This window comes from Truncatella angustata (assembly GCF_020726525.1).
Source record: "Truncatella angustata strain MPI-SDFR-AT-0073 chromosome Unknown BKA67scaffold_3, whole genome shotgun sequence".
In the NCBI taxonomy this organism is placed as follows: domain Eukaryota; kingdom Fungi; phylum Ascomycota; class Sordariomycetes; order Amphisphaeriales; family Sporocadaceae; genus Truncatella; species Truncatella angustata.
In genome coordinates, this window is record NW_025763383.1 from 2,998,199 (window position 1) to 3,025,172 (window position 26,974).

Here is a 26,974-nt window from a genome sequence, read left to right on the forward strand (position 1 = left end):
CGTATCGTTCTGAGCTCTTGTCCGTACTCCGTGAGGATCTGCGTGCCTCTCTATACACCGCCGCCGAGAAAGTACCCATAAAGAGACCGGCAGCACTTGCCAGTGATCTATCGTGAGATCTAACAAATTGAAATAAACGCCGTTCTTGCAATGCCAAATCGAGCTCAGACGCCGAAGTAGTCAACGACCTTGTGCGCCGCGAGCGGCCATCCCAGGACGAGTGCGGCTAGAGGGAAGTATCTAGAGCATTCTTGAGTTAGCGTCTATATCGAGAGGATCTTTGTCTTTATCCTTAGAGGATCAAATCCCAGGCCGTGGTCATGTTTGTCTTCTAATAGTGATAGACCAACACTACTATCTTTTGTTCTCAAGTCTCAACTGAAAAAAAGAAACCCCCCCCCCCATTCGCCACTCCTCTTATCTACCCGTCAATCCGGTCCATTTATGACCAATATGATGAAATGGGCGACTTACACGACGGCGACGCTACCGGCTCTCTTGGCGATCCGACCGTAGTCGGTAGGTGCGTGGCCGCTTGCGTACCTCCGCGAGACGGTAGAGGCGAATCTAGGCTGGGCACGAAGCATGGCCCGGCGACTGGCGTTGAGGAGTTGCGAGTTCATCGTGATGTAGTGTTGTGTTATTGTTTCCGTCAATATAAGATGTCGGAGAGTTTGTTCTGATGGCGAGTCGTTTGGAACCACGAAGATGTCTACGTTTCGCGACGATTCTCAGGTAGTTGTGGTCTAGTTGTTTTCAGGTTAAAAGATGAGAGATGTCGCTGGTCGGAGGCGATGATTGATGGTTTTTTCTTTCTTTTTCAATACTTGAATATATGAGGTATCTACCGGAGCGAAAGGAACGCGAGACCTCGGTAAGAACGGGTATGGGCTGCTTTTATATGTTGTCACTTCTCAGATGCCGTAGCTGCCTTAGCCTCCTACCCCAGGACAGGAGGACCCTGGCCGTGGCCCTCACCATCGAGAGCGATCTTGCCAGATCGCAGGGCAACGAGATGCGATCATCGTGAGCCTGGTCATATTGTGCTCATTAATTGGTCAATTGGTCTCGTTAGTAGTTGCGATGGTACGATAATCCCAATTGCTCCTGCTCGAAGGATGACTCGGTGGTACGATGGTGGTATGATCAAGCCCCACAAGCCTATCCGGCGAGGCGGCGCGGCTTATTAAGATCCACATACTCATTGGCTCCGGCTTTCTAACATTAATGCATTACTCGTCAACATAAAAAAAATTGTTTATGATCCTATCCATATATTCATCAGAAATACAGTGACTAGAAGACGTCCCCATATGGCAGACTCATGCGTGGTGGAAGTCTCTGGAACTTCGGAAAACTAAGCTCAATATCTTTCTGAACGGTGGCATCATCGTTAATGCCGCGCGATACTGATTACTTAAGAATGCCAAAACCGCCCACCATGGCCTGAGCTTTGCGCGATCGCCTTAGAGGGAGTAAAGACAGTCGTCTTCCAGCCGTAATTTCCCATTCAACTACCAGGACATCGACGCCGACTGCGGATTGATATCGTTTGTAAGGCTAGTAAATAAGGGGGCTTCATTAATCATCAATCATTACCATCACCTGAAAATGCCTTTGATGCTTTTCTTTTATACTGCGCTGGCTTTGCGCTGGATTCGGCTGTCATGGCGTCCATGATTTGTAAAGCTTGCACCCAGTCCGAATTGTGGCGAACAAAATCAGGTAGTGCGACGTCCTCTTTCTGTTTCTTGTTCATATGCCCCTCTGATTGAGATAATTGGGCATGTTCTTGGTCATCTTCGTCCTTGTCCTCATACATCTGGAGGAACTGAAATCCTTGTTGTGGCTTGCTATAGCGTAGCTTAGATTTCCGACTGCCTCGGGCAGCCACTTCTTTCATCTTATTCTCATACCACTCTGGCGATTGGTCAAATGTCCAGTGTGTGAGCGGGTTGATGTAAGCCCAGCTCCCCCACGATTTCGATGACATTGATGACGTCAGGTCTGCAGTTTGGCCGTAAATTTGCGAACCTGGGCGATAGGCTTGATTGGCAGTACTGTTTATATGACTCTGCAACAGATGACTTGAGTCCTCACTGGTCTCGCTCTGTGGGTTGAAGCCTTCTATGTTGAAAACTTCGAAGGCGTATCCTTGTATATGATTGCTTCGAGACTTGTCGTATCTTTTGAGACGGAACCCATTTTTCTGACAACGACGAACTTCGTTCGATGCTGGCTCTACCTGATGCATGGAAGCTTTGTGAGGCCAGCCATTACACAGAGTCTGCGCACTCGAATTAGTGTTGCTTTGGGCGCTACTGTGCAGATCTTCTTTGGTATGCTCGTGAAGAGGCTTATCCAATGGTATAGCAGGATGCGTCGATGAAGGCGCATCGTTGTTTAAGCCCATCGTAAAGGCGGGCTGCGGATGTGGTGTGAGTGATGCCGTGTAATCTTGGTCCACGCTTGCTGATGATTGATCAGGACTGCTCTCAAAGTGTGGGCAATCAGAGGCGACTTCAGGTTGTTTCTTAGTTGGGGCACTAGAACCGAGCAAAATCGAGACTCGTGATTTGTGTTGCTTTTGCTCTGGCAAGCTACTAGCGAAATTGCGCGCCGAGAGTACCTCGCTGTACTTTGTGGGCGTTGTCCTTTTAACTTTAGCATTGGGTATGCTGAACTCTGATGGTGACAGCAATCGTCGTATCTCTTGAGAGACTGATTCATGTGAGGTGGGCTTCGTACCTCCCTTCGCCCTCCTGTCGAGTTCTGAGGCAGCTGGAAGCTCGTCATCGCTGTCTGAGATCACAATGGGTGTATCACTTTTCCCATGAGCGACCTGTTGTCGTGGCAACCCCAGATCTTGCACAGAGGTAGATCCATAGGTCCCTGCTCCAGAAGCTGGGCTGCCAGGCACATCACTTTGGACCCGTGCACACTTGTTTGACTGGGGAAACTGGCGGTTCTGGGTTGCCTGCCCCGTTCGCAACCACGGCGCCTTGTTAGTTCCTGCGTCGTCGTCACTCGGTATTGCTGTTGTTGAGATTGATCTATCTGCCGAGTCATCGCGAGCTTTTCCCAGTCCATGATTCTGATTAACGGAGTAATCATGATCATGTGATTTTCGGGTTACACCAACGTATTTCACAGGTGGTGTTAAATTTTGTGGTACCATCGTGCCTTGAGAATGGCTTCTGTGTATTACTGGCAGCTCGAAAGGGCTTCCACGAATATCTTTCTGGCCAAAGGAATGTTGCTGTAAATGCGTTGGATTTGTTGAGGGAAAGCTGGAAGGTGATGAGTTGCGTGAGACGCGCAATTGGCCGTGCGTTGTTTGTTGCAAATAGTGTTTGGCAGAATTTTCGACAGGCGACTGTTCGTCATTTAAAATAGTCTTCAAGCTTTGATTTTGGACTCCAAGATGAGTGTCCTCTCTGCCTAATCGCTGCATATCATTGACCGACGAGACTGTCTTGAAGACACCGCCGACTCTGCTTGGACTCGCTTTAGCACCGACATTCACTTTCTTGTTATTGTCCTGAATTGCGGCGTTTCGATGGTGCGCGTTTGATGATATGTTTGGTCGCAAAAGGAAGTTGCCGCCTTCGTCTTGCGTGGCGTTTAAGCCTATTGGATTGAACGGTGAACCACCACGTCCATCATTAGTCAATTGCAGATTGTGTGCAGGTTCAACTTGCGCCCTTTGCTCGCCATGCGGTAGAGCTGTGATGTTGGAGAAGCTGTTTGGTGGCCTCGCGTTGAAGTGGTTGGCAGCAGATGTGATGCTCGATTTTCGTTGGGCTTGCACGCCTTTCCTTGCAACTCTTTTCGCAGAAAGTTGTTTACCAGGCTTATCTGTAGGTTTTTGAGGATCAACATAACCCACTGATGAGTTTTGTGGGTAGTGCCATTGCTGAGATGTGAACGTTGACATGACCTGGCCAGCTCCAGTAGCCAGAGAATCGCTGAAACAATGGCCAGTAATCGCCTGGAATTCGCTAAGAGTCGGTACTCCATTGTTGTGCGTACTGTGACGTGAATCCGAGCTTGCCGGTTGGCCAAGTCTGCCAGGTGTTATACACACGTGGCCACCTTCTGTCACTGAACGACGGCAATCTTCATAGGAGCATTTCTGGCCTACAGAATTGCCAGTTATACGCACCGAAGACGATTGCGTATATTCCGCCGACGCTTCCGGTCGGACATCCTGCGAAAGTGCTCTGAGCGGTGACATATTGGCAGAGTCGCAATTTAACAAGGCAGTCCAGAAAAATTGCATGTGATGAATCAGTAGTGGCAGCTTCGTGAGGGAAAAAAGCTCAAGTCATCGCAAATGAATGATCAATGGCCTGTCTTAGGCGCCTCCCGATCTCAAACTACGAGGTTTAGCATCAGCAACTAGTTCAGGAGTTCATGAATTGCAAAGGAGCTCCGATAGTCGGAGATAGATGATATCGAGATGGGGGACGGAAGTGGAGGACGATTCCGGTTCTACCTACAGAAAAGAACTTGTAGCCGGAAGAGTTGAGAACGATCATTCTGAGAGCTAATCGCAAGCTATAGTTTGTTGCTGAGTGTGCCTTGAAGAGTAATTCGTGAGCAGTCGTTGATTTAAAACGTAAGAATGAGTCAATGATTGATGTGGCGAGCGAGCATCCTCCTACATCCGAAAACGCCAGTTAAGCAGGGGGGAGAAAGAGATCCCTTCGATATGCCTACAGTACAAAATCAGCAATCGCCTGCATATAGAAGCACCAGCTAGATTTGCAGAGTATGGCTTGTCTCAGATCTTTTCAGTTTTTTTTATCTTGATCGTCATCCTGCTCACCACAGCGGCTTCGTCATCTGTACCGCACTGGAGGTAGAGGTGGGATTTCCGCCGCAGCCTTTGGCGCGACCTCAGTTGAATGATGCGAGGTTGAGCTCCGTATAGCGGCAGGAATGTAATGAATACAATCCTTGTTTATCAGATGCCATTCACACCGACAACTATGAACGTGCATTGCAGCGTTGGTGTCGGTGTAGAGGTTTATGACAGATGAAGCGGCTCTGATGAGTCGCGGTTTCCGATTGGGTACAGAATCGGGAACCAGAAGTGGCACACGAGCAGTCCGACCTTTTACCATAGGGTCATCATAGACAGAGCAAGGTGATGTGCAAAAGCGTGAGACTTGGACTTACCCAGTGCTTAGACGAATCAATGCGGCATGAGACAGCACCCCCTAGCTATCCGAAAGTTGTGTTGATAGAGAGCGAGTACATCTACCTACCTCAGCCTGTGGGGTCGCCCACCCATAAGAGCAAGAGGATAGCTGCTAATGGCATAGACTTGCTCGACGCGACAAACAGCTCAGGTTGGGAGACCATGTGACATCAATAGCCTATGAAGCGGAAAGAATATCCATGCCAAGGTAGCTCGCTATAATTGTCTCAGACGACAAGAACTTTATGTGGCCGCAAAGCTGAAGAATGCACAAGATTCCCCCCGGGCGCGCGTAGTTGCAGCAGATTGCCCGAAATTGAGTTTGTTAAATCCGATAAAGTTTGGTCTGCGTTACCATGAATTTATGGACCGTGCAAGGGACTTGGAACGACGGCTAATTGTTTACCCGTTCCGGCCAACGGGCCTGATTTCAAATACCCAGTTCACTATCATGGAAGTAAAGCAGGTCTCGTACAACACAATTTGTTGAATTTGAATCAATTGACTGGCTTTTACAGGGTATATATATACATGTTGTAGGATCTATAACTCCGCTCATTCTCAAGTCTTACTCAACAGATTCAGCGCGCTTCCAGCCAGAATAAATCCAGCCTGGTCTTGACTGATCGCATGCTTGGTCCTGATGCGGACTTCCTCCCCGCCCTTCTGCTTCTTGACCACCAATGTTACTTCTCCCTTACCACCATTTTGTAGCATATCATAAAGACCCTCGGTAGAGACTTCGTCACAGGCGCTGATCTTATCGTAGTCAGCCTCCTCCGCAAATGTCAATGGCACCACACCTTGCTTCTTCAAGTTCGTCTCATGAATACGTGCGAAGCTCTTAGTAAGCACAATGCGGGCTCCAAGGTATCTAGGTTGCAGAGCGGCGTGCTCACGAGCGCTACCCTCTCCGTAGTTGTGCTCGGCAACAACCAGCCAGGGCTGGTTGGCTTCTTTCCACCGTTGACCGAGTTCGGGAATCGTGTGCTTCGACCCGTCCAAGTCGTATGCAGCGTTGACTTCACCAGTCTCGGCATTGGTGGCAGTGTTCAAGGTGTTGGTGCTAATGTTGGGTAAATGACCCTTGTACTTGAGCCATGGTCCAGCCGCTGAAATGGTGTCAGTTGTGCACTTTCCGGTAACCTTGACAAGCACTCGAAGACCAGACAGATCGGATGTTGGGAAAGGGTCGAAGGGGTCCAGTAGTGCAAGACGTTCCGATGTAGGCGAAACGGCGACAGGGACCGAAGAGTCAGGTGCTTGCGAAAGGGGTCGGAACTCGGGGCGGGCAGCGGCGAAAGGCTCCGAAGGAATTTCCAGACCCGCAGGAGGCGTGAAACGGAACTCCTTGCCAGACGGGGTGGGTATCGAATCGGTCATGGGGTTGAAGGTGGTGCTACCAGCGAAAGCCATGGCAGTGACGATCTCGGGAGAGGCCAAAAAGTTCATTGTGCCGGGGTTTCCATCGTTTCGGCCTTTGAAGTTTCGGTTGTACGACGTGAGAATGGCGTTCTTGGTGCCTTTCTCAAGGTTGTCCTGGCGCTTCCACTGGCCAATACAAGGACCGCAAGCATTTGAAAGAACGGTACCGCCGGCCTGCTTGAATGTTTCCAACGGACCATCTCGAGCCAGTGTTTCCCTAATCTGGTCGCTACCGGGTGTGATGTAAAAACTGGATACAGGCTTGAGACCGGCCTCCATGGCTTCTCGTACCATACCCTCAACTCGAGTCATATCCTCGTAAGAACTGTTGGTACAGCTGCCAATGAGACCAGACGACAAGATCTCGGGCCACTCCTGTTCCTGGACAGTTTCCTTGAACTTAGACAGGGGCGTGGATAGATCAGGCGTGAAGGGCCCGTTGATGTGAGGCTCTAGAGACGAGAGATCGATGGTGATAACTTCGTCGTACTTGGCGCCCTCGTCGGCCTTTAGTTGGACAATGTCGGAGTACTTTTTAGCTTCAGCAGCGATGTCGTGGCGGTGCGTCGCCTGCAGATATCGAATATGGGCTGAGTTGAAGGGGAAGATGGACGTTGTAGCGCCAACCTCGGCGCCCATGTTACAAATCTTACACCACAGACGTTAGAAACTCGTTATGCATGCCGGGAGTCGTGATTCTAATACTTACGGTAGCCATACCGGTGCAGCTGAGGGTATCGACGCCTGATCCAAAGTACTCGATGATGAAACCAGTGCCTCCTCTCACAGTAAGCTTGCCCGCGAGGTTGAGAATGACGTCCTTGGGCGAGGCCCAGCCGCTAAGCTTGCCCTTCAGCTCAACACCGAGAACACGAGGAGCCTTCAACTCCCAAGGAGCACCGACCAGCGCCTCAACAGCATCGGCGCCACCGACACCAATGGTGACGGTACACAGGCCTCCGGCATTTGGCGAATGGCTGTCCGTACCCAGCATCATCTGACCCGGGGCAGCGTAGTTCTCCAGAACACTCTGGTGAATGATGCCAGCGCCAGGTGGCCAGAAGTCAAGACCGTATTTCTTAGATGCCGACTCCAGGAAATCAAAGACCTCCTTGTTCGTGTTGATGCCAGCCTCCAAATCCTCCTTGGCGCCACGCTCGCCCACAATCAAGTGGTCGCAGTGAACGCTAGCCGGTATGGCCGTCGAGGGCAAGTTGCAGGCCATGAATTGCAGGATGGCCATTTGAGCCGAGGCGTCTTGCATGTTGACTCGGTCGGGGTTGAGCTTGAGGATGGCGTTGCCTCGCACATTGCGACCACCGTCGGTGTTGGTCAAGAGCGACTCTTCGACATTGTGCAAGTGGCTGTACACAACCTTCTCGGCGAGGGTCAGAGGGGTGGCCTTCCCCAGGACCTCCTTGACCTTGTCAAAGTTCTTCAGCAGCTTGAGGTAGGGGGGTGTTCTCGGGTTCGAGGCATCGAAAGCGGGCGTGGCGAATGATCGACTTTGCGACAGACGGCTTGTTGTGAGGCGCTGCAGAAGGACAAATCATAAATTTAGCTGAAGGGTTCCGAGAATGTGAGGATGCCGCACTCAGGCTCAAGGGGAAAGAAACGTACGCTGAAAGCCGGCCCACGGCGACAGGCAAGTTCAACTGCCCTCATGCTTGCCAATTGACCCCAGTAACCTAAGATGCAATCCCGCAGAAAGTGCAAGACGTATCAAAGTCAAGAAAATGATGCCTCCGAAAATTGATTTCGTTGATTGAAAACCGCCACGAAGTGATTGGCCCAAGACTTTAGCACTGGAGCCGGCATCGGCCCCAAAGTTTCAGCAAGGGATTTGGAGCCAAGGACGCGAAGATCTGGGGTAACACTTTTCAGATTTCAGATTTCAGAGTTCAAAATTCAGAATTCAGAATTCAGACAGTTCAGATGGCGCGCTGAAAAGCAACAAACAAACATGATCACTTTGCTGCTTACTGTAACTGCCATTTAGCCCCACTGCATGTCTTAAATCGGCCTGATGCCACGACTTTGTGAGCACCGGCATGTACCAAGCACGCCGCCGCTCAGGTCAATGTCAATGTTCTACATGTTCCCATAATGAGTGAAGCTGACAAACGATTATACGCACTTGTCCCCCAAGAAACACGGCCGCAATTTGCGGTCAGATCCGCTGAACGAAATAAGTGAGCGACTAACCACTATGTGTGTGTTTTTACAGATTATTCGCAGTCAGAAAGACAACAGTCAGTGGTGAGCGGGACTTGTCATCGGCCAATTGTTCGGCCACTGACGAATCCGCTCCGTTCTGGCCATGGACGGATCCGTACGGGACACGGAGTAACTGTATGCAATCCATCAATGATCACAGAGCAAGTCCCGCCTCGGCCACAACGCGCGCAACACAGTTTCACTGCACCACTTTCAAAGGCAGGTTGCAATATAGTACGCAACCTGACAAGCACGCAACTTTTACCGTTTCCCGACCGGCACCTCGTCAAGTCACCCATCGCATGTTAGTACCTGCGGGATTTGTGCCCTGCCTTACCATCACAAGTTTCCAGCGTTCCATCACAAAGATGCCGGCCGCACCGTCTCATCTGTTCACCGAAGATGTCCCAAAGCCTGAACTAGACAACCCGGAATCTGATGGGTTGCTGCACCCTCATCATTCGGGCCCCCATGCCAACTTTGCCGAGCGTGCAAATGCATTGGTCAACGCGACATTGGGACGCACCCCGGATGGCGCATCTGTAATCGACCCAGACTCGATTCTCGACGAGTCCGGAAGACTATATCACGGATACAAGGACGGGAAATATTTATTACCAAACGACGCTGTTGGCATCCCGGGTTCCGACGACTTTGCATGACATGTCGCTGATACTGTGGTAGGCAGAACAGGACCGTTTGGATGTCCAGCACAAGGTCTGCCTCCTTGCCTTGGACGGATGGCTCGCACTAGCTCCGTATTCCAGAACACCAAAGCACGTCTTGGATATCGCTACGGGTACCGGCATCTGGGCTCTCGACTATGGTACTGGCTCGAAGCGCAACTCGGCCAGTAATTCAGCTGACGATCATGGTAGCTGAACGATACCCCGACGCGGAAGTCATTGGTATAGACCTAAGTGCGATACAACCAGACAGGGGTTTCCCGAACTGCAGCTTCCAAAAAGATGATGCAGAAGCGGATTGGGTCTTTCGCGAAGCAGGAAAGCCCGATCCCATTCTCTTCGACTATGTCCATGCACGCTTAGTGATGTCTTGCTTCGACGACACGAGAAATGTCATGAGGCATGCTTTTAAGAACATGCAACCGGGTGGTTGGATTGAGTTTCAAGACATTGTTGTGGATACATGGGCACCCAATAACCTAGATTCACCTTTTGCTCGATGGTGGGACAGCATGAACCAAGGCGCATTCACGATAGGGCGGGATCTCAACAGGCCAAAAAGTTATAAGAAATGGTTGGAAGAAGTCGGCTGTATGAATCCATGAGTGCGATCATCCAAACTCCCCAGCTCAAACCAACTGACTAGTCGTCCAGTCGTCGATGTACGAGAGCGTAAAATCATAACTCCATGCAACCCTTGGCCAAAGGATAAGAAGTGGAAAGAGATTGGAGCATTCCAGCTGCTGAATCTGTTCGAGGGCATGAGACCAATCGCATGGAAGATGCTCAGGCTTGCGGGATGGGAACCCGAAGCAATTGACGCCTTGATCACTGAGGCCAAGGAATATCTCAGAAACATCAAAAATCATCCCACGGCAGACCTGTGAGTTGAACTGCATGGGCCGTTGAGAGCACTAGAGGCCACTAATACGAGATGCAGTCATGTCGTTTACGCACGGAAGCCTACGGATGATGAAACAAATGTATGCGGGCTTAATTAGCATAACATAATCGGCATGACCAGTACATGCCCGGGCTAGATATAGAAAAAGTTGCAATAGCCGCACCCAGTCGCGCGGGTAGCAGCCTGCACGTCTCGGAAAGAAGAAGAAAATGCCACGAGCAAGATCTGCGCCGATCTTCTTAGAGTTCTACCCACACACTTACCACGAAACAACGGTGTCAAATGTGGCTGATTTAGTTGGACATGGTGTAAAATCATTCACGTGTGCGCCGAATATTGTCTCTGCGGTAATCAATGATCGTCCATCGGCTACTCGTTCAGAAACCCAGATATCTTAATTGTTTGCTCAGTGATCTGCATGGAGAAAATTTTGCATGATGAGCAGCGTCGGGAGGTTTTTCTTGCATCACAGATCTGAATTCTGCTCCATAATGCAGATAAACCTGGAAGACGCGCTGATCATTCGGAATCAGCCGTCCACGCGAAAACCTGAGAGCGTCCCGGATTGGAGGGGAAATCCTCCGATAAGGCGAAGTAAAAAAAAAAAAAAAAACTGAAACTTGCCGTGCATTTTCAACAGCAATGTCTCAGTACTATTCTGAGGCTGGGTTAACTGCACCTAAAATTAACAGAAGTCAACGATCCCGTCACCGAGTCTTGGGTTAAGCGCGCGCCCTATCTGTCGTTGCAAATGTCGTCGCTGTGATTCCATGACTACATGTGAGGACTTTGACAGCGTTAGTGGATCCAATCTTGACAGCCCTAAACCGCCAAAGTCGTTTTCAGTGTCGCTATGTACTCTAGTACTTAGGCAGGGGTAGAGTACATAGGTGGTGTCAAATTCTTTGGTGCTCGACTATCTCCACCGTTTCCACCGGCAATATGTGTGGTATGGAGTGTCAGAGTGGGCAACAGGGCAAGTACCGGGTCGAATGCATGAGTCTTGTCCCGTGATGTTGCGCCCCGAACCGGCTTCCGGTTATACATACCCTGTGAAAGAACTGGCCCCACTGCCCTTTTTGAGGCCCTGACGCCATAGTTAGCCGCTGAACCGCCCGTTTGGGTCCAATTATAATCTTAAAATTCCGGTTGTAACGTCCGGCTCGCTTGTCCACTGCTGTCCAGACCGACGATGGACTCGGTTTTCTAGGGATTTCTTGGCATAGATGCTGCGGATTTCGTGCAATCCACTGTGGTCAACGGCTAGCTTGGCATTAGGACAAATACCAGACTCCTGATCGACGTCAACCCATAGGGAGTAGCCGATCAACATGAACCCATAAACAATAGGGCTTCACAATGGCTAAATACTTGAAGAAGAAATCTGCCTGTGCGGCTTTACATAACTTATCTCTCACTTTTCCTAGATTTTTTATTGAATGTTGACGTTTGGTAACGGTGCTCTTTACGCTTTTCGCTAATGCGAACCACATTCTTTACCTCGGACATCCGAATTACTAACACCAACCTCTCTTTGAATAAGACTGATTAATTACCATACACTCTTTCTGACCATACACTCTTTCTTTGGGCTTTAGATCCATACGACAATCCTTTCAGGCGCAATGTACTCACCAAAGTCTGCGCAACTATTTACGCTCCTTGGCTTTTTAGCCCTTTCACAGGGACTTCTCCTTGATCCCGCAACCCTACAACAAAATCTACTTGCTAGTTATGACTATGTAATAGTGGGTGCGGGGCCTGCTGGTCTTGTAGTCGCAAATCGCTTGACACAAGATGCGAACATCAACGTACTCGTTCTCGAAGCCGGCCCCATGGACTCCAGGGAGGCTAGCATCACCATTCCATCTAACATAGGAGTCGAGGTGGGAGGCCAGTACGACTGGAATCTAACAACAGTTGCTCAAACCTCACTTGATGGCACAACCCGACCCTTGTCACAAGGCCATGGTGTCGCCGGAGGCACGCTTCTGAACGGTATGATCTGGACGCGAGGCACTCAAGCTGACTACGATGCCTGGGTGACACTCGGTAACGACGGATGGGGCTGGGCCGACATGGTGCCCTATTTTAAGAGAGTCGAGGCATTCACCAACAACCTCATGAGCGGCGAAGGCCTTGAAGTCACCTTGTCACCTGATAGCTCCATCTATGGAACAAGTGGTCCAGTGCAAATCGGCTATTCCGAGTACTTGTACAGTCAATTCAACAATTTCATCGAAGGCAACGTGGCTCTTGGACTAGACTTGGCTAACGACACATCTGCTGGGGATACCAACATCGGTGCTACTATCCCACCGGCGAGCATATCAGCTACCAACCAGTCTCGTTGCGATGCGCGAGCTGCATATCTGGATGATGCCATCGGACGAACGAACTTGCACATCGCCCCTTTGCAAAGAGTCACCCAATTGATCCTCAACCAAGCCGATACCTCTTCAGACCCAATCGCCGAAGGTGTGCAGTTTGTTAGTGCCACCGATACATCCCAAGTCCGCAGCATCAATGCTACACGTGAAGTCATCCTGGCCTCTGGCGCCATCTGGACCCCGACTCTCCTCCAAGTCTCTGGCATTGGACCATCCGCCGTACTCGAAGGCCTTGGTATTGAGACTGTGGTTGATCTTCCTGGTGTGGGAAATAACCTGCAGGACCATGGGATGCTGCAGCCCCGCTATAACTGTTAGTCTACATGCCTATCATACTCGAATATGTGAGCTGATCCATTCTGTAGACGCGGATGCATTCACTGCGAAGAATCTTACAGGTGCGACCCTTCAAACCGCCACAGATGATTACTACAATAACCGCACCGGCCCTCTCACGGCAACTTTGATTCAGTCCATCGCTTACTTGCCCCTCTGGCTGCTCTCCCCTTCTTGGGAATCTCTCATCAGCGACCTTACTTCAGCAGACCCTAACACGTACCTCCCCGCTGACACTCCAGAGGCGGTTCGTACTGGCTATGCAGCCCAATATACAGCTCTTGTCCAGTCGTTGGGCAGCTCTACGGAGGGTGTCGTTGAGATCATGTCCAACTCGATTGGCACGATCCAAGTCACATCGCAACGCCCTCTTTCTCGGGGCTACGTTCGCCCCGTATCAGCCAGTATCCTGGACGGTGTTGAGCTCAATCCCAACTACGGCGCCAACCCATTCGACAAAGATCTCATCGTGATGGGTTTAGAGTGGAACGCCCGGCTCATCCAGACTGATGCCATGCAAGAGTTATCCCCCAGCCCCGATGCGTCCCTCACCTCCGGCGACCTGGCACAGCTCGAGGGTGTGGTGAACAGCGGGCTCGGCACTGAGTACCATCCGTGTGGCACGACTGCTATGTTGCCACTCGATAGTGGTGGTGTAGTTGATACCGAGCTGAAAGTCTATGGTGTGCAGCGCCTACGCTCCGTCAACTCTGGTATTATCCCTTTGATCCCAAGTGCCCATATTCAGGCTGTGACATATGCGCTCGCCGAGAAGGTTAGTCAGTTATTACACTGCTGAAAATCGATATCACTGACATATTCCGATAGGCTGCCGATATTATTATTGCCGCTCAGAGCAGCGCTGACACCGCCAGCGCGAGCCCTACAGCTACTGCCAATGTCACGCCAGCTGGAACAAGCACAATTGCTGATGATACCAATGTTGCTACCGATGCAGCGATCGACGATAGCTCTCTCGTTGATGATCTCGCAGATGTCGCCGTTACAACTGTTGCCGTTAGCACCACCGCCACAGAAGCAGTTATCCCAACAACCGTCATTGTCTTTGTCACAAGAACGATCACCGGCGCCACTTTCACTGGAACTGCCAAGTGAGAAGTCACAGCTGCCACGAAACACTAGATTTGGGAGATCCCTCCATGATCGTTTCATCTGAGCCGAGTTTCAAGATGGCTCCAAACCCGTTTGTGCATTTCGTCGAATGAGCTGCACTGCTTAGTGTCGGGGATTTCGACATGGAACAGGAACTAGAACTTATGATAACAGTCATGTCATGAATAACTTGCAGTCATGTACTACAAGTAGTAATTAGTCTAATGAATTTAATGATTATGTAGTATGAGAGAACTGTCCTTATCTGCCAAGACGACCCCCAAGAATTACCATCTCTATAGCCATGAACTGGTCGAGAAGATCGCGCTCTCCTTTCTCCTCAACTCCTGTGACAATAGCTCGGTTTGATACAACTCCTCTCGCGCGTGTAGACCGGAGCGCATGCTTGAATGGTTGTTTATGTACATTCAAATCGTCATCGCACGCCTTGAGAACATCGAAGAATTTCTCGCGGAAGGTTTCGGAACAATTCTCAATAATTGCACCGTAGAACACCATACGGCGGGACCCACGGATAGCGTGAAACTCCTTGAATCCATGCATCGCTACGTGCTCAAATGGCGTGAAATCACCATCGTTCCGTTCGATCTGGAAATGGTTGAAATCGGGAGTTTCAACGAGCCTCGATCTCTCGTTGACTGCAAGCCCTTTCTGTACGCAAATGTCAATCATGTCCAAGTGCCCATCAAGTACGGCCGCCTGAAAATGTCGCAGTCCCGGGCGGCAGCCTGCCATGACAAGATATTTACAAGACTTGCGAGACGAAAACCATCTGCTACCAAAGTCTTGCACGTTGTGGGCTCCATATACCTGGTTACTTGAAGTAAGAACGAGCCAGAGTAACTCAACTCCGACCTCGGCGGTTGTTTTATGGTCCTGGTCATTGAGGTATTCGATATGTTTGGGATATAAGACTTTCAAGGAATTCAGGACCCCATCTGCCCAGGGCCCGAGCGCTACCTTGATTAATTCATAACCGAAACAAGTCCAGCCACGTTCTGTTTGCGGAGGGGAGCGTGTCGGTACAGAGCATTGAAGAGACCACCGCCCCTGACGACTCGAAACATGGTTCTTCTCTGCCAGTCGTCACTTACGTCAATACCAGCCTCTAGTAGTACATCAAGTATCGCGAAGTTTGCCCCAAGTGTAGACTCCAGAAGATCAGGTCCGTCTAAAGTCTTGGAAAGTTGCTCTAGCTCCTTACCCAAGTATGTACCTGGACCAGGTTTGAATTTGTCTAGGAAGACCCGCAGCAGCCGCGAAGCACAGAGTCCGGCAGCCAGGTTGAGATGCTGGCGCGCGACACTTCAGCCTTGACGGACCAGATATATAGCGACGTCTCCGTGGTGTCGTGCAGTCACCGCCATCAGCGCATCAAATTCACAGTCCCAGGATATCGACCGCTGCAAATCCAGCTCGGCCATGTTGCTGCCTGCTTCTACCAGCATTCTCACGACTGCCAGCCTGCCCAGATCTGCAGCGTCGTATAGAATGGGCCGCTTGCCTATGCCTCTGGTGGGGCAACAGTCGCTCGTGATGGCGACCGAACACTTCTGCTTGTAACAGGCGATAACTGTTCTGATATGGCCAAGATCATCACAGTGGCGTACCAGACGAGACAAGATTTATCGAGAGTGCCCCGTGAGTATTGTGATCTATGATATGCGTCATTATAGTGCATTCTACTCCATATTCTAGTGCTGCTTCATTTCCCAACATGTCAAACTTTGCCGCAGCGATGAAGAGGTCTTTTACCTCTAGTTTACCGTAGATGTTCGTGTTAATTCTGGTCCAAAAATGGATCCTGTCGGTTTCTTCTTGAAAGCATTTCTGGATGATGCGCACGACATCAACCAGGAGCGATTTTATCTCTTTAATAAATCCCTGTGTAGAACAATACGACAGTTCTACAGATGATATAGAACACTGTGAAGGATAGGTCTGATGCACTGAAAGGAAGAGCCTGAATCTACACGAGCATAGGATAGCGAATACGGTGCTCGCATGAGCGTGGGATCGCAAGTGTAACACTCTAAGCGTGAAATGATAGTATAGGGACTGTCAAGTAGTATATAGAAGTCTAAGTCCACAAAAGAGAATATCGGTGTACAGAAAGTGGGCATATACCCACTGGCCAAGTCACGTGATCACCACTTCCCAAGTTAGGTGATCCGAGAGCTTGTCGTTTTAGTGTACGGAGTGCTCTCCGTACACTGTGGCCATCTATAGTCATCCATATTGCCACAAAGACATTTTGGGTTCTTACTGTGGTATGGTTTGGTGCTTTCTTACTATGAGTCAACTGTAATTGATGAAGTTCAATAACTGTGGATAAGTATATATAACCAAAAGTGCGATTATATTCTATGCATGGATTTCAACTACAATACGCCTTTCCTTGTTGAAGGTATAACAGAGGACCTGCAACAGGCTCTTTGTTCCATGAATTATGAGGCACACCACTAACTCCCTGGTAGGGCTTATGCAAGGCCATCATGATTGACATGGTGGGCAATACTAGTGCGTATTGGCACCTAGGTTGTTGATGGCAATAATTAGTCAACAAAGAGCATATAGCAAGCGCAAGTTCATATGTATGGTTTCAGGCTCCATGAGATAGCATACGGATAAGTAAGAACGTACTGAAGTTGATGATTCGCTAATGTACTGACCGAAAAAATAACACGCTTGTACATATTTGCAAACTTATCCTTCTTTGTTCAACGATAACTCGTATTTGATAAGGTAAACAAGCAAAAAGTAAACTTGGGTCTATATTCAATGTTTCATATTGTTGCATTTATTATACAAAATAACCATGTAGATTACCAGTGTGCTTCCTTGTGAGAGTAGTACCCAGTCACTATGAGCACCCTACCACACACACCCAGATATGAAAGCCACCGCCAACGTTCAAGACATCGTTTTGCATGGTGTCGCCGACTCTCGAGGTCAAGGTAACTTTTAACTAGGGCATTGGGTGGCTCATTTGAGTGTCTGGCGTCTCCTTCAATTCGCCACTCGCGACCTTGCTCTCCGGTCAGATGTTCACGGCACTTAGTCGTGGTCGTAATCAACTACTATATATAATGCCCACATGAGCCAATTTGAACTTTGACAAGCTGCTGTAACAATGGCACGGTAAGCCTCGCCGTCTATCTTCAGTGGCTCTAAATTTGCAAGAGAGATTAGGTTCAGAGGTGTCGCGGTAGGTGGTCAGTTTATCTACATCTGGTAGACAATTATGCCTGCATGGTTTACCACGATCACCGGCTTGCCTCACGCGTACTCAATGAAATCTTCGGTGGAGTTCGACGGTCTCTGCTCGTTAATATCAATATGTATTCCGTGAAAGGGCTCTTTAATGAACCGTCGTGTTTCGACTAAGTATTTGCTAGTGCTTCTTCTTCCCTTTCCACAGTTTGACTGCCTAACAACACCTGAAGATTGGGGGCTTGACTCAATAAATCAGTGATGGTCTCGTAACAGATGTCGCCATTGTACCGAAGAACCCCTTGAGATTTCAGTGATCGAAATTACAACGTGAGTCATATGGCAGTAACAAGAATGAAACCAGCTCATGCGTTTGGAATGTCCTGCACCGTCGAAGACTGTTCCCCATGCACCGCCACAACGAGCGCCTCCTGTGTGCTCGTAGTGTTTCTTCGGGTAGGCGAAGTGGTAAAATCGTATTGTCCTTATTTGTAAAGTTTGTCCAGAACGGGGGTCCGAATCTATGATAAAGGTTGCAGACTTTTTCACCTCATGAATAATCTTGTTCAAACCTGCACTGGTAAAAGTGTGTCCAATTTGGATAAGCTCGTCACGATTCAATCGATCACAGAAGTACTATTTTCAGAGACGCATGCTAGCCAAGTTGCTGGATGTAAGAAAAGAAAACCGGAAACCCGTTTGATTCTGTTTGTTCCCCTTGGCCCCCGCTTTGTTGAATATTTTACAAACGGTTGTACTTTGTCCGATGTCCGGCACTTCAGAGCCAATATGCACTTAGTGCGAAACTAACCAAACCTGGCGTCGATGGAGTAGCGGCGCTAGTGTAAGGAGCAGGAGACTTGCAGGGCGTACAGGGCGTATAGGGAGCCATGTCTCCACAAAAAGTGTTGAGATATGGTGAGACGAGATAGCAAGATTGAAGAGACTTGGAGGACGTGGAAGCGATTATTCAAACTCTTCTTTTAGCTTGTAAGTTAGCACTTATGCGCACTTAAAACACTGAGTCATGGGTTGAGTATATGAGAGCCAGTGGCTTGCAGTGGCTGTTGCTGCCTGCACATGTAGAAATAATCACGTATCACATCATATAATCCTTAAAATTTTAGATTTTTTTTTCAAGGCCACATGAATTCGAGCCAATGGCAATGGATTCATCTTCCACCGTCGAGACAGACATGCAAGGCGGAGTGCATCAAGGTATCGTCCGTCGTCAAGTCTTGCCCCACACTCCTGTTTCTCCACTCGAAATTCAGTCGGACTCTGAACTCGATCATGTGCTTGAGGCTTCGCGCATTGCCGACAACGAGGCACCCGACGGCGGGCGTGGCTGGGTAGTAGTTGCAGCCTGCGCAGTCGTCACCTGGTGGTTTGTCGGCACCAGCTACAGCTGGGGAGTGATGCAGAATGAGTTGGTGGCTGAGGGTGTCGGTTCTGCCGCCACATTAGCGTTCGTGGGCTCATTGTCTGCCGCTTTGATTAGTGCGCTGGCGATCGTGAACGCCCGTATCGTTCGACGCCTAGGCTCGCGCCGTACGGCCATGATTGGCATCTCGTTTGTCGGCCTTTCTGCGCTGACGAGCAGTTTTGCAGTCAAAAATATTGGTGGCCTGTTCTTTACCAGTGGAGTTCTTCTTGGACTTGGGCTTGGGTAAGTAATACTTCTATTCGCGGCGATTTCTTTAGTACTGATCATACAATCTTAAGCCTTTGCTTCATGGTAAATACTTCCATAATCTCATTGTTCGATTCAAGCTGACATCTGATGTAGACTGTTTCGATTACCCCAGCTCAGTACTTCAACCGTAAACGGGGACTCGCAAATGGAATCGTGTTCGCTGGAGGTGGTCTTGGCGGTGCTGTCACAAGTTATGCCTTGGACATCCTCATCCAAAAATTCGGCTTGGCTTGGACTTATCGGATCCTTGGCTTCGCAACTTTGATGACCGGCTTGCCAGCAGCATGGTTCATCCAAGAACGTGTGGCGATACGCACCGGGGTTCTTATCGAATGGTGTGTAATCTTCTCAGCTTGATGATGCTCGCTAACACCTGAAGGCGTCTGTTCCAAGATACAGGCTTTCTTCTGATATTCACAGCTGGTGCTCTTGGAACCTTTCCTCTCTTCGTTCCGCCGTTCTTCATACCGCTCTATGCCAGTTCCATGGGGCTCTCGTCAAGTACCGGGGCCGCACTCTTAGCAGCATTCAACTTCTCTTCTGCTATCGGACGAATCCTCTGTGGATACTGCTGCGATAAGCTGGGCGCGTTGAATACTCTTCTGGTCTCTCTCATGCTCACTGCAGCTAGTATGCTAGCATTGTGGCCCATTTCAACTACTCTGGCACCTTTGGCTGTATTCGTGATTTTGAACGGTGCCGCTAACGGCGGATTTTTTGCGACTATGCCCACTGTCGTTGGGAAAACCTTTGGATCCGCTCGCGTCTCCGTCGCAATGGGCATGGTTGTCACAGGATGGGTCGGGGGATATTTGATGGTAAGCACCGCCGAGACTCTTCATACCTATGCCGCATTTATACTCAATACACGCCCTTGATGCATCCTGCTAATATGCGTTAGGGGGCACCGATTGCTGGCTATCTGCTAGATGCCTATGGCGGAAGTGATTCTGGCTTGCAGCCGTATCGTCCGGCCATGTTCTACGCTGGATCTCTCGCACTCGGCGCGGCTGGTCTAGTTGCGTCTATGCGATTCCGCGTGACAAGGAAGATCTTTGCGCGCATTTGAATTAGCTTGAAGCTAGCATCTTTGACGCAGGAAAACTTAATGGTCCTGCTGACATGGAACTCATTGGGACACTTACGATGTTCATTCGCTAGAATTCAAAGATAGTACGATTAGGTTATAGATCTCTGTAGTTATGGACGGGAATAACAAAGCCTTAGCTGAAGACTAGAAGAGAATACTATGTAGAATCATGCCACAGCGCTACGCAAATACTTTTGCCTTGTAAATTGCGATCACATCTTTCTCTCTTAATCCATTCTCAGCCGCCTCTATAGAAGGAACTACAATCGGGCAGTGTGTGCGCGCCCTGCTCCATCCACCCTTCGAGTACGAGTAATTCAGCTCCCCTTCAATCGCTAAAAGTCGGCTCCAGCTTGGAACTCATCATAGCGCCGTACGTCTCCCCAGAAGTCAGGCAGCCGGGTCAGAAATGATATTTTCACAGTCTCTTGGGCTTTAGTGCTATACCATTAGGAGTCAATGCGCTTAAGACTTGTGTAGGACTTGTTTAATATGTCTATTTTGTGTTTGAAAACTGATCAAACTAATGAAAGACGTCCAGCTGTTCCTGCTATATTGCCACCATTACCATTGTCGATGTTTCAATATCCACATTCGAGCACTTCCCAGTCCCACCATAGCTCACCAATCAGATCGTCCAATAGATTACAACATCTACCAACTAGGACATGATATACGAATGCCAGTGCTGTTCCTTGTGAGATGTGCGCTAGAGAGTGTTTGCTAAAGCAACGGTCCAGCGTCATGATGCAAGGGCTGATGACAGGCCAACATCTTGTTTGAAGTGCTGCAACCAGCTAGGGTTATCGGCTGGTGTTTGATTCCACGGATCATCACTAGTAGTGTTAGGTGTGATCAGCCTTTTGAACGATTCGCCGACTCGGCCGGGCTTTACTTACTCATCATACATGATCCATCGAGCTTGGTATTGTAGTTCTTCGTCTGTTGGAACGTGACAGTTCGGGTTTCGAGGGGAGGTGGTGTGTGTCACAAATCGGGTGAGTTCTCTGGCCAGATACCTATAGCAATTGCTGTCGTTGAAAAAGCCTGGCGTCACAGAAATAGCAACAGGGCCTGTTCCAGTAGCGACTGGCAATGTTGGCTCTGCTAAAATATGAGATAACTGGTCATACGACGTAAGAAAAGGCTCAGTATCTGATATACATCGGTCGTTAACGTTGTGTGGTGAATTGGAAGCAATGACTGGGGCGCTGGCCATGTTGAGGCAGCCGTCTTTCACAGGGGCTAGATTCATGCGTTGGCGGAAAAGGTTCAGCCAGTGGGACGACCGATGAATTATTCGGAATAAAAATTCCGGAAACAGACGGGAAGGCTTAGGCTTCAATGCTTCCATGCGGCTGACGATGTTCCATGCCTCATCTTGAAGAGTCTCATTCTCAACATTGGTCACCACCGACCGAGAAGTTTCAACGAAGTCGAAAAGCTGAGCTTCCAGGATGCAACCTTCGAAAACAGTCCGCTTCCCATAAATCTTCAGCTGTGTAATCCGCGACCTTGCGGCGATTCTCATCGGCCGAATCCGTGCCTGCTTTGTGATGATGTCAGACGACATGAGTAAATCGCGAAGCCAGGATGATCCTGGAGTTGTTGTCTCGGAATCATGTGACAGCATCTCAGCTCCAAAAACAATGCAGCAACTTTCATACAGCAGCTCCTCGTCTGTAGGAGGCCGATCAGACGTGTTCATATAGTTTGTTGAGAAGTATTCGAGCTCTAGCCCAATCAGATCATAAGCGCTTGTTGGTGACTCCACAGGCCCTTGTGTCGTTGTGAAGGGCCAAGGGGAGTTTCGCTCGTAGTGAATAAGATCTGTGACCAATGATTAGTACGTCTCACCACAAGTTGTGTTCTGGCAAACCTACATGGGGGCATGGACTTCTCCACCATGTCGAGGACATTCGTCTCGAATCCCCAGTCACCCTGCCAATCAGCCATAGTTTTACCCTCCTTGAAGTGGTCTGCTAAATGGTCGATCCGGTCAGTCCAGGAAGTCATGGTCAGGCCGCAGAAGCCGCAGCGAGATCGTATGACATCGTTCTCGTACTTCCATTGCTCCATAGGGCTGGACTTGAACTTGGCGTCGTGCACCAACTTCAGATGTTGCTGCAGATGGTCTTTTCGATAGAAAGTTCTGTCCTCCGGATGGCGTTCTTGACAAACGCCGTAATTATGTGTTGCTAGGTGACTCTGAGAAGGCCCTGGTTCCGAACAATAAACGCAGGTATCTTTGCCATCGCTTGTCTGATATTTAACACCATGCGGGGAGCACCTCCATTGCTCCAATGACAGATGCAGAGACTTCTCGTGACGTTGCCAGTTATGTTTTGTTTTAAAGGTTTCGGTGCAAAATGTGCATTGAAAGGTGTAACGTGCTGGCCCAAGAGTGTCTTGAACACGGCCCAATGGCCGTTGAGTACGTCCCCTTCGCCGCCTTCGCCTAGTAGAGGTTTGAGGAGGCGCGATCGATTCTGGTGTTCCGTGAGAAAAAGCTGAAGCGGACGAATTCTTACTAGATTGCGATAGGCCTATACTGCTGGCAGATGAACATTCACTCAACGACCTGGCAGAACTTGAGTTCGTCGCATATACATCGTCGGTTAGTCGATAATCAGTTGGGAGCCCTGACACAGCCTGGGCAATTGCAGAGACACTGGCTGGCTCATACTCTGGCGGAGAGTTCCGCCATCGTTGGAGAGGATCCATTGATTCGGCAGGAGAGGACAGCTTAGTGAGCTGCGGGACATCCATCGCACCAAGGCGACTTGGCCCTACATATGGTGTCGACGGTCTAGTGACTGCCACTTTTCGTCGCTGGCGAGCATTCTCGAACCAATCAATGATATCAGCCTTGCTGAGAGTGGTTTGACGTCGTATGTTCTCAAAATCTCGTGTTGTTGGAAAAGTCCTCCTCGCAAAACAGCTTTCCAGGACCCTGGAAGATGCAGACGAGATTCGTCTTCGTGCCTTACCAGGGGCTACTGGCGCAGCATTCGTCGAGTGTTCTGGAGCAACATGGTCTTCAACCCTGGATGTCATCGGACCACTATTGGGTAACTGTCTTCGATTGTACGGCTCACCGGATAGCAGCTCGTGTAGGAGACTACCGGTAGTAACGTAGTCGGCGGGTGTACCAGTCTCGGCAATCTCATCCCCTGGTAGCCGGTTTACACCTTCAATGCTGCTTGCCTGATTCAACTCAGGCAAGCCTATGAAACTCTCATACTCAGACACCAGGTGTTGTGGTGAAAGAATGGATGAATCATCATGAGGTTGAGCGTTCTCGCTGCTGTGGTTCACATCAAGGTCAAAATCGATAGTCGACCAATCGACACTGAAATTTCCCGTTGACCAGTCCATTGCTCCTATGATGCAATAGGATTTAGAAAGACAGGCGCATCAGAGCCTACGGCGAACCCTTTAACCTTATCGACAAAGGCTACTCATAGCGTCTTTCTACGAAGTAGGATGCTTTGCAGTGGCCAAGCGTCATGGTTTGACGCAGTAAGATAACTAACTAGGTTAACCTAGTCTAGTTTGGGGAACAGCCGACTTTCGGAGAGTCCGGAGTTGCCGCCGCGCTATGTATCTAACGAAGATAGTGAGCCAATTGAAAAAGTGCACTTATTGACATAATGCAAGCTACTTCAAATACAGTGGATGACTTTACTGAACCAAGACTTCGATTTCTCCTGCTCATTCCCACACGCAACCGAAACATCTTTCTCGTGTCTCATTGCAGCGAACTCTGTCTCAAAGTCCATTTCTCGCAATGGAATTATCTTAGATCTCAGAGACAGCTTGAAAAAAATGTAAAGTGCTAGACGGCATCAGTGAGCAAAGTATTTGGATAGAGTTGAAAGAGGAGCCAGCATACCGGCGAAAATGAAGACATTCAGGTAAACGGTAATGAAACCTGACGCAGTAAAGTTCCCTTTCACGAACACGTCGAAGCCTATCATTGTGTCAGCATGCAGCCACATACCCGGTCTTGATAGCCTACCGGCGAAGAACACCACCAAGAACACCATCAGTAGCGTAGCCCACGAGACATAAGGCTGGCCGGGACCGCGATACGGAAGATCTACGGTTGAATAATTAATCAATTCGGCCTTCCACAGATAGAAACACATAATGCATACCGTGTCGAGAATATCCTTGGACCTTTAAGCCAGCATGAAACCGCAAATATGTCACCTCAATGACAATCCAACCAATTAAACCGGCAATAGTGGTGATGTTGACAAACCATCCAAAAACAACTGAGGTATTGTTACCTACGTTGAGATATACTAATGGCAATAAAAGACAAGTTAATCCCACAGCATAATGTGGGGTGCCGAATCTATTGCACCGTTGAAATATGGCTGGTGCATGGCCATCGCGACTTAGACCATAGAGGGTTCGCGACGCGATGAAAATGCACGCGGATCCGCTAGATATGGCCGATGTGCAAACGATGGCGTTGATTATTGACGGAACGACCGAGACACCCGCTCTCGAAAAAGCTATAACGAATGGTGATTGTTGTGCCGTGCCTGTAGAGATGCCTAGTTCGGCGTCGTCGAACGGCCTATGCCTACCAGTCAGATTTATTGACAATCTAGGGGGCAAAAGCGAAAGACCTACACGATCATTCCCACGATAAGAATACTGAGAACGTAAAAGAAGAATACACGAAAGAACGTCTTTCTTGTAGCAGCCGGTATGATCTTTCGTGGGTCGCGGGTCTCAGACCCCGAGATTGCCACCACTTGTATGTTACCGTAACTGAAAGCAGCAGATAATAGTACTTTCCAGAAGGCCAAAAACCCACCAGTGGCGCCGGCTTTGATATACGTATTGAAAGCTCCGGGGGTTTGCCAATAACGGAAACCAAGACGTTCGTGATTCGGGCCACCGCCGAGATCGATTACGAGACCGCCGATGATCAAGCCAATGATTAACATGATCTTCAATGAGGCGAACAAAACTTCCGACTATAGTTCACCTGTTAGCTTTACCCAACAGCGAACGAAATACGTATTAACGCATTTGATGCACAACTAGATCTCACCTCTCCGTACAACCTTACGCCGCAGAAATTGAGGACCACGATGAACAACAAGAAGACGGTAATCCATACGGCAGGGTTTACCCACCAGTTCCAGAATTGAACAATAGTCGCGGCAGCACTAATCTCAGCTGGTACCGATATAGCCATGGTATACCCTCCAACTCATTAGTTGTGCTTGAATTGTAATCCAATGGTTTTCGACTCACAAAAGTTCCATCCGGTCGCAGCACCAAGAGCGGGTTCCACAAACTTCGTGGCATGGCGAACGAAGGCACCCGTTGCGGGCATGAAAGCCGTAATCTCTCCAGTCGTGTAAGATACGCCGGCCGTGACAAAGCCCATTACTACGTAAGCTAGTAATGCACCCGCAGGCCCTGCCGTCGCAATCGCTGTGCCAGAGCTCAGGAACAAACCTGTGCCCTATAACCAGCATCAGTACATGTCACAACATGTCATAAACCGCGTGCGCAGACGTACAATCATTCCAGCTATTGCGATCATGTTGATATGCCGCGACCGGAGATCGCGCTTGATATTCTCTGACTCAGCGACAATCGGACTGCCATCGTCAGAACAACCCTCCATCTTTGGGGCTGCATCAAACGCCCCAGCATGCTTATCATCTTGCTCCATGGCTATGACAAGATGGGCTATGTTTTTTCGAAAAGTCGGCACATGGATTGAAAGGTCAGCGTGTTGTGTCTTGGTCCCCAAGTTGAACTTGGTTGTGTCTAAGTTCTTGTTTCTTCCTGTATTTTCGTACGGAAATAGTAGAGAGGTCCGACAGCTAAGTGATAAGCAGTTGGATCCGTCGGCTGTTACCGATAGCATGGTGGAGGCGGTAGACCCGCAGATAACATCTACATTGGGATCCAGAATGCTGGCGTGTAACACACCGAAGATAGCTGTCATGAGGCAGTAAGCAGGGTGAATGGAACGTCCTGATTTTAGTATATTCATAAATGAATATTTTGTGCTAATGATTTACAAAGACATCCGTGTTCAGTTAGGCTGGTTTAGTCAGAATTTACGGCATACAAAACTTTTAATAAAATAAATTATATGAAAAAAGTGTTTTAACTTTTATCTCAAGAACTTTCTAAAATATTTTTAATCGCTAGAACTCTTGTCTCCTGTTCGGTCGGTCATTCAGACAGCCGCTTAACTTTTGGATACATCCTTTTTGCTATCGAACGTTGTAATGAAGTAATAATGTAAGGTAAGAAACTCAGGTCGACATGTCTCACTTGTATCGCTTGCACAGCATAACTCAACTTTGCTCTTAAAAGAATTTGTTGCATTTGGAAACAAATAGCATTTGTTTCATCCCAAGTTGCCTAGTGGGCTCAGAATCCATATCAATCACAATAATTACATCCAGTGTAGCTCGACGGGGTCCCAGTCTCAGTCGTTGACCGATAACGTTCTTTGACTTGCTGCGAGAGGCTTTCTTCACGATGCTGACGACATTTTCACCTTGTCTTATACCAGTCATACGCTTCGCCACCATCTCAAAGACCAAGTATACCACGCGAATGTCCTTAGCGCTCAGTAATACTCAAAATATACCAGATGCAAGTCGACCATGCGCGATAGAGTCATC

At 49.0% G+C, this 26,974-nt stretch overlaps 9 protein-coding genes across 9 annotated transcripts; 3 read left to right on the top strand and 6 right to left on the bottom strand.

Annotated features, from left to right (window-relative positions):
• Positions 1 to 164: 164 nt before the first annotated feature.
• Positions 165 to 623, bottom strand: BKA67DRAFT_657739 (uncharacterized protein; the record flags this gene model as incomplete). The annotated part of the gene is made up of 2 exons (XM_046107161.1): positions 165 to 240; positions 475 to 623. The coding sequence occupies 2 exons, from the start codon at positions 621 to 623 to the stop codon at positions 165 to 167; spliced, it is 225 nt and encodes a 74-aa protein (XP_045960096.1).
• A 686-nt stretch (positions 624 to 1,309) lies between these two features.
• BKA67DRAFT_250478 (uncharacterized protein) lies at positions 1,310 to 4,571 on the bottom strand. Its single transcript, XM_046095741.1, has 2 exons — positions 4,503 to 4,571; positions 1,310 to 4,379 (listed from the first exon to the last, which is right to left on the bottom strand). The coding sequence occupies exon 2, from the start codon at positions 4,280 to 4,282 to the stop codon at positions 1,589 to 1,591; it is 2,694 nt and encodes an 897-aa protein (XP_045960097.1). The 5' UTR covers positions 4,283 to 4,379; positions 4,503 to 4,571; the 3' UTR covers positions 1,310 to 1,588.
• Positions 4,572 to 5,676: 1,105 nt separating this feature from the next.
• Positions 5,677 to 8,533, bottom strand: BKA67DRAFT_561974 (aconitase family-domain-containing protein). Its single transcript, XM_046102563.1, has 3 exons — positions 8,252 to 8,533; positions 7,341 to 8,165; positions 5,677 to 7,279 (listed from the first exon to the last, which is right to left on the bottom strand). The coding sequence occupies exons 1-3, from the start codon at positions 8,294 to 8,296 to the stop codon at positions 5,768 to 5,770; spliced, it is 2,382 nt and encodes a 793-aa protein (XP_045960098.1). The 5' UTR covers positions 8,297 to 8,533; the 3' UTR covers positions 5,677 to 5,767.
• A 683-nt stretch (positions 8,534 to 9,216) lies between these two features.
• On the top strand, positions 9,217 to 10,421 carry BKA67DRAFT_657742 (S-adenosyl-L-methionine-dependent methyltransferase; the record flags this gene model as incomplete). Its single annotated transcript, XM_046107162.1, has 4 exons — positions 9,217 to 9,477; positions 9,533 to 9,674; positions 9,727 to 10,125; positions 10,189 to 10,421. The coding sequence occupies 4 exons, from the start codon at positions 9,217 to 9,219 to the stop codon at positions 10,419 to 10,421; spliced, it is 1,035 nt and encodes a 344-aa protein (XP_045960099.1).
• Positions 10,422 to 12,063: 1,642 nt separating this feature from the next.
• On the top strand, positions 12,064 to 13,963 carry BKA67DRAFT_515052 (GMC oxidoreductase-domain-containing protein; the record flags this gene model as incomplete). Its single annotated transcript, XM_046097695.1, has 2 exons — positions 12,064 to 13,141; positions 13,194 to 13,963. 2 exons carry the CDS (start codon positions 12,064 to 12,066, stop codon positions 13,961 to 13,963), a joined length of 1,848 nt encoding a protein of 615 aa, XP_045960100.1.
• Positions 13,964 to 14,155: 192 nt separating this feature from the next.
• BKA67DRAFT_645275 (uncharacterized protein) lies at positions 14,156 to 16,804 on the bottom strand (the record flags this gene model as incomplete). The annotated part of the gene is made up of 6 exons (XM_046105875.1): positions 14,156 to 15,258; positions 15,393 to 15,590; positions 15,621 to 15,772; positions 15,909 to 16,182; positions 16,430 to 16,623; positions 16,759 to 16,804. The coding sequence occupies 6 exons, from the start codon at positions 16,802 to 16,804 to the stop codon at positions 14,539 to 14,541; spliced, it is 1,584 nt and encodes a 527-aa protein (XP_045960101.1). The 3' UTR covers positions 14,156 to 14,538.
• Positions 16,805 to 18,707: 1,903 nt separating this feature from the next.
• Positions 18,708 to 20,276, top strand: BKA67DRAFT_515111 (major facilitator superfamily domain-containing protein; the record flags this gene model as incomplete). Its single annotated transcript, XM_046097701.1, has 5 exons — positions 18,708 to 19,180; positions 19,237 to 19,249; positions 19,301 to 19,542; positions 19,587 to 20,025; positions 20,109 to 20,276. 5 exons carry the CDS (start codon positions 18,708 to 18,710, stop codon positions 20,274 to 20,276), a joined length of 1,335 nt encoding a protein of 444 aa, XP_045960102.1.
• A 763-nt stretch (positions 20,277 to 21,039) lies between these two features.
• On the bottom strand, positions 21,040 to 23,354 carry BKA67DRAFT_592008 (uncharacterized protein; the record flags this gene model as incomplete). The annotated part of the gene is made up of 3 exons (XM_046104791.1): positions 21,040 to 21,133; positions 21,197 to 22,127; positions 22,181 to 23,354. The coding sequence occupies 3 exons, from the start codon at positions 23,352 to 23,354 to the stop codon at positions 21,040 to 21,042; spliced, it is 2,199 nt and encodes a 732-aa protein (XP_045960103.1).
• A 608-nt stretch (positions 23,355 to 23,962) lies between these two features.
• BKA67DRAFT_516364 (amino acid permease) lies at positions 23,963 to 26,004 on the bottom strand (the record flags this gene model as incomplete). The annotated part of the gene is made up of 8 exons (XM_046097805.1): positions 23,963 to 24,135; positions 24,193 to 24,270; positions 24,319 to 24,399; positions 24,458 to 24,888; positions 24,945 to 25,294; positions 25,372 to 25,526; positions 25,578 to 25,791; positions 25,849 to 26,004. The coding sequence occupies 8 exons, from the start codon at positions 26,002 to 26,004 to the stop codon at positions 23,963 to 23,965; spliced, it is 1,638 nt and encodes a 545-aa protein (XP_045960104.1).
• Positions 26,005 to 26,974: the final 970 nt, after the last annotated feature.